General features: G+C 43.8%; 1 protein-coding gene across 5 annotated transcripts; it reads right to left on the bottom strand.

Annotated features, from left to right (window-relative positions):
• Positions 1-1354: 1354 nt before the first annotated feature.
• Positions 1355-10889, bottom strand: LOC121586258 (probable C-mannosyltransferase DPY19L4). Of its 5 annotated transcripts, none has more exons than XM_041902814.1 (20): positions 10598-10889; positions 9752-9860; positions 9461-9634; positions 9124-9248; positions 8729-8819; positions 8396-8517; positions 8056-8201; positions 7584-7707; positions 7237-7371; positions 6892-7023; positions 6524-6625; positions 6253-6326; positions 5893-6051; positions 5648-5767; positions 5414-5534; positions 4673-4729; positions 4470-4552; positions 4169-4301; positions 3802-3960; positions 1355-2033 (listed from the first exon to the last, which is right to left on the bottom strand). In XM_041902814.1, exons 2-20 carry the CDS (start codon positions 9855-9857, stop codon positions 1869-1871), a joined length of 2328 nt encoding a protein of 775 aa, XP_041758748.1. In that variant the 5' UTR covers positions 9858-9860; positions 10598-10889; the 3' UTR covers positions 1355-1868. The 5 variants fall into 5 exon arrangements, with proteins under 5 accessions (XP_041758748.1, XP_041758750.1, XP_041758747.1 ...); XM_041902816.2 differs by lacking the exon at positions 10598-10889 and adding an exon at positions 10372-10572; XM_041902813.2 differs by lacking the exon at positions 10598-10889 and adding an exon at positions 10122-10345.
• Positions 10890-14183: the final 3294 nt, after the last annotated feature.

The following is a 14183-nucleotide window of genomic DNA, read 5'->3' as shown; positions in this document are numbered from 1 at the left end:
GGCTCTTCGCTGGCCATGGCAGAACACTGACATTCATGTCTTGCAGGAAATCACACACGGAACGAGCAATATGGCTGGTGGCATTGTGATGCTGGAGGGTCATGTCAGGATGACCATGCAGGAAGGGTACCACGAGGGAGGAGGATGTCTTCCCTGTAACGCACAGCGTTGAGATTGCCTGCAATGACAACAAACTCAGTCCGATGATGCTGTGACACACCGCCCCAGACCATTGCGGACCCTCCACCTCCAAATCAATCCCACTCCAGAGTACAGGCCTCGGTGTAACGCTCATTCCATCGACGATAAACGCGAATCCGACCATCACCCCTGGTGAGACAAAACCGCGACTCGTCAGTGAAGACCACTTTTTGCTGGTCTGGTCCAGCGATGGTGGGTTTGTGCCCATAGGCGACGTTGTTGCCGGTGAGGACCTGCCTTACAAAAGGCCTACAAGCCCTCAGTCCAGCCTCTCTCAGCCTATTGCAGACAGTCTGAGCACTGATGGGAGGGATTGTGCGTTCCTGGTGTAACTCGGGCAGTTGCTGTTGCCATCCTGTACCTGTCCCGCAGGTGTGATGTTCGGATGTACCGATCCTGTGCAGGTGTTGTTACACGTGGTCTGCCACTGCGAGGACGATCAACTGTCACGTCCTGTCTCCCTGTAGCGCTGTCTTAGGCGTCTCACAGCACGGACATTGCAATTTATTGCCCTGGCCACATCTGCAGTACTCATGCCTCCTTGCAGCATGCCTAAGGCATGTTCATGCAGATGAGCAGGGAACCTGGCATCTTTCTTTTGGTGTTTTTCAGAGTCAGTAGAAAGGCCTCTTTAGTGTCCTAAGTTTTCATAACTGTGACCTTAATTGTCTACCGTCTGTAAGCTGTTAGTGTCTTAACGACCATTCCACAGCTGCATGTTCATTAATTGTTTATGGTTCATTAAACAAGCATGGGAAATAGTGTTTAAACCCTTTACAATGAAGATCTGTGAAGTTATTTGGATTTTTACAAATTATCTTTGAAAGACAGGGTCCTGAAAAAGGGACGTTTCTTTTTTTGCTGAGTTTATATACACATACACACAAAGAGTGCATTGGGAAATTATTCAGTTTTAGAATAAGGCTGTAACGTGACAAAATGTGGAAAAAGTCAAGGGGTCTGAATACTTTCCAAATGCACTGTATATATATATTTTTTTTCCTCAGAACACTTGGGGGGGCCAAATACAACCACCCGCAGGCCAAATTGGAAACCCTGCCATAAGGCTTAAGAGTGAGCTCTACTCATCCTCATCCTTCCTTTTTACATCATACAGAAGAAATGGGGCCGTGCAGCCAAATACATCCTAAGACACAAAGCAGCAAACTTTAATCTTTAAAAGCACACATGCACTGCATGTGCGTCAGTATTAAGAGGTAAATAATGACAAGAAGAGAATAGTGGACCTGTAGCCCTTACATGCATGTGTGCTTTGCTTTCACTCAAGGCATCACAGTAATTTGTGTTTTGGAAAACGAAATACAGTACTATGATTCACATGGCATTGTGAACTTCGCTCCTAACTATTCATTAAGAGTTTGACCACTTATCTGACATGCAACAATTGGGGGACCAACTGAATGTTCTCATCATGGATCTCACTCTGTTACATGTGTGGGTTTTCTATTTGTTACTGTGCAGAATATCAAGACAATTTACACTCCCTGTAGAATGTCAAAGGGGGACTGAATATTCAATCAACACGCTTCCACTGATTTTACGAGAATCAACTGCGAAGGGGTTGTATTGCATCCAACTATGGTAACAGACACTGCAGAGACAGAAGAAAGTATTGGCTCAGTAGTTAGACTGAAGCTGAGCTGTCTTCAGTACTGGAAGGAGATGACAGAGTTGACTTTGTAGACGTGATAGGACCTGTTCCAGAAAACCCTTGAGAAGTAGTTGGTGTAGGGCGAATAGTTCATCTTTATCTCATGACAGAATCGCCCATGTTTGGAGAAGGAGTACATCTCGCCTTTGTCATACACCACCTGGTGGAGGAAGGACGGCAAAAGTCAAAGCAAGAAAGAACAGTAATGTGCAAGAAAGCAATCATGTACACTACCGGTCAAAGGTTTTAGAACACCGACTCATTCAAGGGTTTTTCTCTATTTTTACTATTTTCTACATTGTAGAATAATAGTGAAGACATCAAAACTATGAAATAACACATATGGAATCATATAGTAACCAAAAAAGTTTTAAACAGATTCTTCAAATAGCCACCCTTTGCCTTGATGACATCTTTGCAGACTCTTGGCATTCTCTCAACCAACTTAACATGGAATGCTTTTCCAACTGTCTTGAAGGAGTTCCCACGGTCTGACTCATCCCAAACCATCTCAATTTGGTTGAGGTCGGGGGATTGTGGAGGCCAGGTCATCTGATGCAGCACTCCATCACTCTCCTTCTTGGTAAAATAGCCCTTACACAGCCTGGAGGGGTGTTGGGTCATTGTCCTGTTGAAAAACAAATGACAGTCCCACTGTCGATGGGATGACGTATCGCTGCAGAATGCTGTGTTAGCCATGCTGGTTAGGTGTGCCTTGAATTATAAAATCAATCACAGACAGTGTCACCAGCAAAGCACCCCCACACCATAACACATCCTCCTCCATGCTTTACGGTGGGAGATACACATGCAGAGATCATCCGTTCACCCACACCGCATCTCACAAAGACACGGCGGTTGGAACCAGAAATCTCCCATTTGTAATCCAGACCAAAGGACGCATTTCCACCAGTCTAATTTTTTTAACATTTTAGTCATTCAGCAGACGCTCTTATCCAGAGTGACTTACAGGAGCAATTAGGGTTAAGTGCCTTGCTCAAGGGCACATCAACAGATTTTTCACCTAGTCGGCTCGGGGATTAGAACCAGCAACCTTTCGGTTAATGGCACAACGCTCTTAACCACTAAGCTACCTGCCGCCCTAATGTCCATTGCTCGTGTTTCTTGGCCCCAGCAAGTCTCTTCTTCTTATTGGAACAGTTGATGCTGAGATGTGTCTGTGACTTGAACTCTGTGAAGCATTTATTTGGGCTGCAATTTCTGAGGCTGGTAACTCTAATGAACTTATCCTCTGCAGCAGAGGTAACTCTGGGTCTTCCATTCCTGTGGCGGTCCTCACGAAAGCCAGTTTCATCATAGCGCTTGATGGTTTTTGCGACTGCACTTGAAGAAACTTTCAAAGTTCTTGAAATGTTCTGTATTGACTGACCTTCATGTCTTAATGTAATGATGGACTGTCGTTTGTCTTTGCTTATTTGAGCTGTTCTTGCCATAATATGTACTTGGTCTTTTACCAAATAGGGCTATCTTCTGTATACCCCTCCTACCTTGTCACAACACAACTGATTGGCTCAAATGCATTAAGAAGGAAAGAAATTCAACTAATTAACTTTTAAGCAGGCACACCTGTTAATTGAAATGCATTCTAGGTGACCCTCTCATGAAGCTGGTTGAGAGAATGCCAAGAGTGTGCAAAGCTGTCATCAAGGCAAAGAATCTCAAATATAACATATTATTTCATGGTTTTGATGTCTTCACTATTATTCTACAATGTAGAAAATAGTAAAAATAAAGAAAGACCCTTGAATGAGTAGTTCTAAAATTTTGACCGGTAGTATATATAGGCTATATTGCTCCGACAGAGCGTCGTTATGTACTGTAACAATTTACAGCTTATCATCAAAGTGTGTGTGTGCGTGCATCTAGTATAATTTTGACGTATAGGGAGTGGTGTTCATAATACTCACATGGCTGTTGGCGATATCCAGCAGGTCTTTGATCCTGCAGCCCTTGGTGGGACTCAACTCGTTGCACAGCGACTCTTCGATAATCACGTAGCTCGTCTTGTGCAAAGACAGAATCTTGTAGACTTCTTCCGCAGACCTCATTGCATACACCTGGTACGTCTATTTGACACAAAACATAAGGTTTCAAATGGGGGGATTGACAGAAGGAAAAAACAAATTGCTAGGGAGAACAGCTATCCTATGTTTCAGGGGGAGATATGTTTTAACCTGTAGGATTAAGAATGTTTTTTTCTATCTCATAACATTTTCTCCTGTTTGCGTCTACTCTACTAAGTGCACACCATATGATTCAGGTAGGCATACTCACATCCTCACTCCTCCTCAGCAGGTCAATGTCTGAGTAGAGAGGCAGACTGGTCACAGTCCAACCTGAGCACAGCTTCACCGATCCCAACAGCTGTGGGCTGCCTGCAAACACTGCCGCCATCGGGGCATGGGTCCTGGAGAGGAAAGAGAGGAACAGAGGCGGGACAGACAGAAAAAGAGGGAGGGAGGCAGAAATGAGTTGGTGGGTCAGAATCCTCAGTAAGAATGTACTGTGTAACCCTCAAGTCAAGGTAAACTGCATTAAAGGGTATTAAATGATCTGTGTGAGGCAGATTACACACTTTATCCAGTTCATCAGCTCGACTGTATCTGGGTCATAGAATTCCTGCAGCTCTGATAGTTCTGCTATGACACGGGGAAAGTACTGAAAGAAGGAGAGAGGGTTATGCCAATTTAACATGTTCCAAATGTCACCTTAATTGTTAAAGTTCAAATCATGAGAATACTAATACATGATGATACTAACGTATATTGCAAACCTCACCTCTCTCCATAAACTGAATCCAATGATAGTTGGAACTGCTGTGCTCAAGATCAAGGCCTGTTTGGGTAAAACAAGCAGCAAAATATTAATGTTATACTTTTACATTATGAACAGATATTGTGCTTGTAGCCTAAAACATCAGACTGATATCTAGGTATCACAGTCTGAAACAAAGCAATACAATTGTTTGGAAAGCTTCCTCTTATGACCTCCGAAAGCCAGAATAGCTTACATTTGAACTTACTCTACTGGTTGTCTCTGCGGTTGGTCCTTATGCCTCTGGAAATGTGAGAATAAATATCCATTATTAACCTGACTTTCAAGACGCTGGTACTGCGCTGAGATTTCTATCACCTGACACATGCGCAAAACCATGTACACACCTGCACGCGCTCGGCTAGTATGCATGCAGCATGTATTTACATCGTGTGAGCGTGCCTCAGGTGATGAACAAACCGTGATAGCCACACACAGCGACCCGCATGTGTTTTGAAGTCGGTTTAATAATACTTTCCTGTGAATATTTTGTCTCACATTTCCGACTGCATAATGACGAAATCAGCTGACAACCAGTAGAGTAAATTCAAATAAAGTTTATTCAACATTCTGACTTGTAAAGGGACTGTTCAGTGTTCTGGAATCTATTTGTTAGCTATGAGTATGGAGCCGGAGGCATGTCCACACTCGAAGCGTAGAGGTTATGGTGCTTGGAGACAATTGAATGGAAAATGCCTCTCTCACCAGTACCACAGGGTGGATGGACTTCAGCCTCAGCCACCTGAACAAAGTCACCCAGAGCTCTGGAGAACACACACCAAACGCTGTGAACATGCAGACGTATGGGGTCCACAAATACTTCATCCTGCGGGAGAGTCAATCCATAGTTGAACACCACATGTGAAAAATGACAGCCATTTTTTTTTTTCCACGTCTGACAGGTTATAGCAAGTAAGCCTGAATCATTTAGGAACACACCCCTCAAAGACCATTGCCAGAGCCCCGAACAGCATTGTGTGGAAAACGTGGTAGATGACCTCGGGTTGCTCTCCTATTCGTCCATCTTCGAGTCTGAGGTTCGTTTTCATTGGCTCACCACTGTCACCATGGAGATACAAAAATTACTGAATGGCCATACAAAAACCTTCATACTTCAAATCGACCATATTATGAGAACACAAAACAACAGCTTCTCTTGGCGTCTACTATGTGTAGTTTCTAACCTGAGCCTCCTGTAGATGGTCTGCAGTGTTGATATGAGACAGATAAGGAGGACCAGTAGGTAGAAAGGCAGGACTGATGCTTGGGTAAGCCGCAGGAAAAAGTCCTGACTGGGGGTCTGGAAGCATTCTTGACACAGGAGCCGGTTGGTCACAAAGTCTCTGAGGAAGAGTATCCATTCAATATTTTGTGAATATTTTAATATTTGCTGTTGTTCATTGCTAGTGAACATTATGATTGAACACTTAATATTACTACAGTAAGACTTCAGGCCACTTCACATTAGAATTACCTTATCTTTGTCTTATTGCTGAATGCCAAATATTTGGGTCAGTTCTAAGTTAGAAAGTGTTCCAACTCACGTTGTTGTGTTGAGTCCGAATTTCACTTCAAGAAATCTCAAAATGAAATCACTCTCACTGACTGGCATTAGTCGCTGGAAATCAAATTAGAAGCATATTACATGAAAAGTTAAATTTTTCAACTAAAATCCCATCTACTACAACATGTTGTGTGTTTGTTAATCAGATGTTGCAATTTCCTTTCAAATACACATCCAGAGAGGGAACATTCCCATATTTCCATCAATTTTACAATATTGATGAAACTGAACCTAAACTCAGGGACTCTCACCTTGGCCACATAGCTGTAGGTGATCCCGGTGGTGAAGCAAAGGTAGAAATGCAGAAAGACCTTCATCAGTCTGGCCACTAGGGGGCCCATCTTCATGTTTTGCTGAAAACAAGACCACAGACAACTTTTGAAAGTGATTGTGGCAGTTGTCAAAGATCAGAGAAACCTCTGTTATCTAACATTAGCAGCTTCCATCATCTTATAAAGACTAATTTACACCTTATGCTTCAATCAAACGTTCCCTCCATGTGTGAACGGTAGTGGACGTTCAATATTTCATAATTTTGTGTGAAAGGTGGAAGCTAACTTACAGCTCCAAAGCCTAACTGCCATTTGGTTCCACAGAGTGAGTGAGAAGCTATCTCTACCTGGAAGTACCTCGCGAGCACTGTGCTGATGAGGAGGCTGAGCAGAGGGGAGCTGAGCAGGGCTGGGTTCTGGAATTGGAGGATGTAGGCCAGGAAGAGAGAGCTCAGGTACACCTTGTGAATGTCAGCCATCTTGACAATCACACAGAGAGACAGAAAGAGAGAGAGATACTGAGACTATATCCAATTGACTGAACACTTTGACATTTTATCATACCAAAATATCCTTCAGCAAATGTTTCATCTGCAAGAACCATGAAGACGGAAGTCAGCATTTGAAGTCAGCAAATAGGTCTTCAAAATAAGATAATATCACAATAACTTTGGAGGGCAGTAAGTAAGTACCTTGCGGGGCGGCACCAGGTCAAAGGAGTCAAGCAGGAACAGTGCCAGGCCCTGGATGAAGAGCACGTAGTGGCTGTGATCCCACACCAGGATGAAGGTGAAGGTGGTGGCACTCATCAGGAGGTAACAGAACATCTACAACACAGAGGGGAGAGCCAACGTGTCAATTTTACTAATGGGGAAAATCCTACAGGTGGTATGATGAAGAGCTTTCAAACACAAACTTAGAATCTCTATATTCCCTATATCCCACACATAACGATGATCTATTCCTCTCCCTTACTCCAATGACCTAGGTATTTAAAAAGTAATTGTTACATTTGGAGCAACATGCAAAGGTAGCTCACCTCTGTGGCAGAGTTAACGTTATTACTCAGGAATCCTGTTAAAGCTGCAACTTGGCAGGAGAAATAAGGCAAGGCCCAGTTGTCCCGCAGAGGAATGGCATAGTCCACTTTGCTTGTGTCTGGTCTGGGGAGACAATGAATGAACAATGACAGAATTAAAACAAGTTAAGTTGTAATGTCTGAATGCCTAGCAAGACCATGATAATGGTTGTGTCCTGATTCATCACACTTGAACACTTTCTCTGATGGATGTAACAATGGTGGAAACTACCCTCCAGCCAACACTCCTATGCTTTTAAATCCATGACAGGGAGGGTGCAAGTGCACACCTCTGGAAAAAGCAGGACAATGGGGAAACAGACATAGTCTGCATCGTAGGGCCCTGGTTAAAAGTAGCGCACAATATAAAGGGAATAGGGTGCCACTTGGGACGCATCCATTGTGTCTGATTGGGAGATGAACACACTCTCACCGGTTGATGACATACCAGGCCACAGCCAGTATGCCAGCCACGCACGTGCCACTCATCACCCAGCTGGACACGAAGAGGGCAGTGACGTAGACAGCCTGGAGGCCAAACACCACCCCGATGTAGAAGTATACTGGCTCTATTACATCCTGATGGGTGGAGGAAACCATACCAGTCAGACACACACAGAGTACATCACCAGCATCTCTATGGGTGATAAGACTGCAGGTTGTGGGTAGGCAGCGCGTCAACTAACGCAAGTTGCCACGCAGCCAAAAAACACAGGTTCATGTCAGATCTTTTTGATCAAGGGAAAGAGATTATCTCTGGGTGGTGGACTGACCTGGCTTCCTGTGACTCTATAGAGCAGGCTAGTAACAAGCTCTGGGTACAGAGACAGGCGTTCCACTGCGTTGATGGTCTGACCAGACACAGTCCTGTTGTCTCTCATCAGCTCGTATATCCCTAAAGCAGAAAAACAACGAATCCATAAGACAGAAATAATAAGAGGATGATGATGATCACTGAAAACCATAGATGTAGTAACAGTATGGCAACATATGATAGTGTTACAGTAGAACTGTGACTGGGTGAGACAGGCTGTCTCAGGTTTGAATATCAAAACCACTGATTTGTATTGGATACTGGTTTGTTTGGGGCAAGATTAGGCTATTACCTCTTTCAAAGGAGGGTGCTGTCAACATGTGTTTGTAGTAGTAATAGTAGAGTCCACTGCCACCCTGGAAGGTGATTTCCCGTTCCAGCTCCTGATACAAAATAAGCACAAAGGTAGGGTAAGCATTGTTCATATTCCTGTTAACATCTGGCCCTTATTTAACGATTTATCAGACAGGACAAGAGAACAAGAGAGGAAGGAGAGAAAAACAGGAGGGCTGAGAGAGAGAGAAATGGATTGGGGGAAGACCCAGGCTACCCTAGCCTGGTTACTAGTCTGTAGGCTATCATTCCACTTCTTTCTACTCCTTGTCATGCCAAGTGTGGCATGACAAGGAGTGGCAAGGAGTGGAATGGTAGCACAAACAGACTAGTACCCAGGCTAGCGCTACCCACCTGTCTGCTAGAAAACCAGAACTTCCTCTCGTGGTAGGTGTAGAGATACACTGCATACATCATGCCACATGTTACTGCTGCCAGGCATCCAAAGAACAGCTTCACTAGACTCTGAAGCATAACCGCTGCGGAGTGGGGGTAAAGTACATTTGAACATCACGTTATTGTCAGACAAAAGTCACACACTCACCCACGCACATATTTTACTGTGTGATTGTGTCAGTCAGTGAGTAACCTTGTCCCCAGACTATTTCACATAACATTGGAGGAAGTATCTGGTGAAAGAGAATAATCATCCCTACCCTTCCAGTGAGAAAATAACAAGAGATCCACTCACATCTGCAGGCGCTCCGGGTTCTTTTGACAGGAGAGGGCTTCTGACTGTCTGCCTCCTCCTTTTCATCTTCTTCCTTCTTCTCCTCCTCCTCTTCATCTTCCTTCTCTTTCTCCTGAGCCCCACAAGTAGCTCCATCTGTGTCCTCTGAACACTTCTTCAGACTAACCTTGTCCACTGGTAAAAGAAAAGGAATAAACTACAACTTCACCCACATATATTTATTTCCTGGCTGTCAAAAAACCATGTAGGCCTACAGTTGTATCTTGACACCTATTGAGTGTGGTTGCTTACTTGTAAAATTCTCTGAGCGAGGTTCAGATTCACACTGCTGGTGTTCCTCCTCACCCTCCTCTTCTCCCTCCTTTACCGCTGTTTTCCGGCATCTCAACTCTGCCATATCCTGTTAAACCACAAGAGGCATATTCACATAATGGGTCAGACACCGTGGCCTAACATAATCCACACAGCTAGTTCCTGGCTAACTAGCTACCAGTCTAGCAGCTCCTTCTGGCCTGTTAGCTAACGTTAACAATGTTAAGGTTTGATAGTCAGCTAGCTAGCTAAAATTAGCATACTGACAGAGTCCTAACAAATGATGACATATCTGTACAAACAGGTAGCTATCTAGCTGGCTATGCTAACGAATACCTTAGCTACCTACCAGAGAGATTCACAGCAATTCCATGACATTAACAGAGCTCGATAGCTAACCTTAGTTAGCTAGCTGCTACTGCTACTAGCTTGCTAATACTTAGCTAGCTAACGAGATTGTCTTCGAACTTGATTCAACGCATGACTAACGTGAGGTAGCTAGCTCCTCCGAATCCTCAAGAGATTTCTTCAACCAACCATTTCTTCCCTACTGTCATCAATTCTTCTCCTACACTCTAGATGGCAGTGTGGAAACTTACTAAATGTTTATGTTAAAACTCCATAGGAAGACGTCTTCAACATAGAAAAACCAGGAAAAGAACCAAAACAAAGAGTGCATCACGAGATGATACTGAAACTGATCGAAGCTCCGGTATCAATAGTTGATAAACAATCAAACTTTACTCGGCGGCAGTGTGTCTTGTTTGCAAATAATTACATCATAGACAGCCTTATGAATCTAAGCATGGCACTTTCAAAAGTTACCTTTCCACCCAGACAGAGGCTCTACCGACGCAGAGAAATGTTGCCTACTGCTGGCTTGTCCATTGTATAACCCAACAACAGAAGTGCTTCCCTAAAAGCTGCCTGGGTTTGAACAAACATCTTCTCTTTTCAGAAAGAGGAAAACTCAATTAATAGGGATAGAATAGCAAAGTCCATTTTTAAAAATCTCCTCGAATATTATAGGCTGCAGCTCAGCTCCAGAAAGTCATAGAGAGGAATCAATATATCCCCATATGCATCGGAGTCACGTCTTTCGCGGGCATTTTAGAGCTTGTTTCTAACATAAGGCATCACCGAGTTAAGCATCGTTATAGAACGCTAGATATAATTTGGGTACGTTTTATGCATTTATTTCAAAATATAAAGCAAACAATAGACATCATTTTTGCTCTTTTCTTTAACAAAGGGTATGCGTTACCCTCACTCAATTCGAGCCCAGGTTTTAACCAAACACACCAAGCCTTTCCCAGGCACGGAGGTATTTAATCAGTGCATGCTACATTATTGGAGTATTTGGCTATACCGACATCTATGGATAGCATAATTGTGTCTGTCAAACAGGTAGGCTTACCACTTATTTTTGGGAATAGGAAGAAATAGGCTCCAATTATGTAATTCTATGATTATGCCCATAAAAAAAGTTGGTGTACATATAGGAGGTCCCTTACCTACAGAAGGGAATTTTACTTTAACCCCTGCATCGGAGAGTTACAATGTTGTTATTACTTTGCAGCCAACTACAGTGCCTTGCAAAATTATTATTTTCCCTTGGCGTTTTTCCTATTTTGTTGCATTACAACCTGTAATTTAAATGCATTTTTATTTGGATTTCATTTAATGGACATACACAAAATAGTCCAAATTGGTGAAGTGAAATAATAACTTGTTTCAAAAAATTCTAAAAAATAAATAACGGAAAAGTGGTTCGTGCATATGTATTCACCCCCTTTGCTATGAAGCCCCTAAATAAGATCTGGTGCAACCAATTACCTTCAGAAGTCACATAATTAGTTAAATAAAGTCCACCTGTGTGCAATCTAAGCGTCACATTATCTGTCACATGATCTCAGTATATATACACCTGTTCTGAAAGGCCCCAGAGTCTGCAACACCACTAAGCAAGCGGCACCATTAAGACCAAGGAACTCTCCAAACAGATCAGGGACAAAGTTGTGGAAAAGTACAGATCAGGGTTGGGTTATAGAAAAAAATCAGAAACTTTGAACATCCCACGGAGCACCATTAAATCCATTATTAAAAAATGGAAAGAATATGGCACCACAACAAACCTGCCAAGAGAGGGCCGCCCACCAAAACTCACGGACCAGGCAAGGAGGGCATTAATCAGAGAGGCAACAAAGACACCAAAGATAACCCTGAAGGAGATGCAAAGCTCCACAGTGGAGATTGTAGTATCTGTCCATAGGACCACTTTAAGCTGTACACTCCACAGAGCTGGGCTTTACGGAAGAGTGGCCAGAAAAAAGCCATTGCTTAAAGATTTTTTTCAATGGTGTTCGCCAAAAGGCATGTGGAAGTCATCAGTTTCAGCATTTATTTATTTAGTCTTCGCCTAGTGGCCACTTTCCTCTGCAGTCAGCGATGTTTTCTCTCGGTAGCTGTCCATGGTCCTGAAATCAAATAATCTGCGAGAGACAGAGAGAGGAGAGAGAGCGAGAGAGAAAGAAAGATTAGGTTGTAGTCTATATAAATCTAAAAAATACAAAGTAAACAGGTGATAGATAATTGAGTAATCTTACAAATTAATGCGAGTGTATTCAAAGACAAGTTGACTCGCCTGGCCTTCCTGGCATCAAAAGCATACACTGCTTGTTGGAGGTTGATTTTGTAAGACAACTCGTGCTCAATTGATATGGTGGTGAGTCCATTGAGTCTCTCTTGACTCATAGTAAAGCGCAAGTCGTTTTTGATGAGTTTGAGCTTGGAGAATGTGCGCTCTCCACTTGCCACTGTCACCGGGAGTGTGAGAAGAACTCTCAGGGCAACAAAGGCATTGGGATACAAGGCCATTTGGTGTCTGGATATGTACTCCAGTGCGTTGAGTGGTTTTGCCTCACTGTCCAGTCTCCTGCTCAAGACTTTGAGCTCATTACACAGATATTTTGCGTCGATGTCCCTGGAATCCCCATACGTAAGGGCCCTCTCCAGTGTTGCGCAGTCCCTGGTAAGTGCTGCAGTGTCCATGTCCTTGATGGTGGGGATGTTGTACAGGATGCTGAAAATACTGCTGTGCTCTTCGAGCTGCGTAAAGCGCTCGTTGATGGACTGGATAGCAGAATCAAGAATCTGATTAAAGAAATGTACTTTGAATTTCTGCTGAGGGTCAGTCACAGGCTCATCCTCTCCCTTGTAGCCAAACAGACTCCTCTTCTTCCTGGGACGGACCGTGGGCTGCACTGGGAAACAGGGCTCAATACCCATCTCCTCTGCCAACTCTTTTGCGCTTGCTAATTCGCCAGAGAAAGCTGCATCAGAGCGGTAGTCTTGGAGGAATACCCTGGTTGAGTTCAGTTGAGCCACTGCTAGTGAAAGGTTGAAACTCACCGCCTGCAAACTCTTACTGGTGATGTTCACTTCGAACAAGATGTCATACCAAAAGACCACTGCGCACATGAAGCCAAAGTTGTTCATCTTGGCGGCAATGCTGTTTGCCTCTAACCTTGTTTTAGCACCACAGCTGCCTATAAGCTTGGTGTCGGTGGTGATCGACAACAGGGCATCATAAATCTCCCCGAGTTGGTAACACACGTTTCACAGCCTGCACCCGGCTCTCCCATCTCGTGGTGCTGAGGGGTTTCACTGTGAGTCCATCTTTTACATGCTCTTTCAGTATGTCCCAGCGGTGTGTAGATCTGGATAAAAATGTATAAATCTCTTGGATGGTGTTAAAAAACTCAACCGCCTCCAAGCAACACGATGCTGCATCAGAGAGAACCAGGTTCAGCGAGTGTGCGCTGCATGGCACAAAAAAGGCCCTCGGATTTATATCCTGCACTCTCTTTTGAACTCCGCTGTGCCTCCCCCGCATATTCGCCCCATTGTCATACCCCTGCCCTCTCATGTCCATGATGGCGATGCCATGTTTCTGTAGTTTTGAGATGAGCAACTCGGTAATGCCCGCCCCCGTTGCGTCAAGCAGTTCACTAAACTCCAGGAAGTGCTCTCTCGTGCGCACTGACCCATCATCCTCGGTTTAAACAAAACGCTCCACCATGGTCATCTGCTCTGTTTTGCTCTTGTCTGGTGTGCAGTCCAAAATTATAGAAAAATATTTGGCTGCTTTTAGATCACTGCACACTGTCTACTGGATCTCTTGTGCCAGCATGTCAATGATTTCGTTCTGGATGATTTTACTGAGGTAGTGCACATGTGTTTATTTGGACTGTACTCTCCTTACATGCTCCTTCATGATTCCATCAAAGATACCCAGCATTTCCACAAACTTCAGAAAGTTCCTATTATTTGGCTCGTTCAGACAATCGGTGGTCCCACGTAACGCAATGTTCTGGGTGGCCATTACACGTATCAGGGCTATGAGCCTCTG

This window comes from Coregonus clupeaformis, chromosome 17 (genome assembly GCF_020615455.1).
Source record: "Coregonus clupeaformis isolate EN_2021a chromosome 17, ASM2061545v1, whole genome shotgun sequence".
NCBI classification, from domain to species: domain Eukaryota; kingdom Metazoa; phylum Chordata; class Actinopteri; order Salmoniformes; family Salmonidae; genus Coregonus; species Coregonus clupeaformis.
Note: the sequence above shows the minus strand (reverse complement) of the source record. Positions and strands in the feature narration are given on the sequence as shown.

Bases quoted from the DNA above. Each gene is read 5' to 3' on its own strand.
- LOC121586258 (XM_041902814.1), bottom strand. From the start codon at position 9,857: ATGGCAGAGTTGAGATGCCGGAAAACAGCGGTAAAGGAGGGAGAAGAG. The intron at 7,708-8,055 runs GTGAGAGTGTGT...TTGTCTCCCCAG, and splicing joins GCCTGGTATGTCATCAACCG to ACCAGACACAAGCAAAGTGG. The intron at 7,024-7,236 runs GTACTTACTTAC...GTGATTGTCAAG, and splicing joins ACCTGGTGCCGCCCCGCAAG to ATGGCTGACATTCACAAGGT.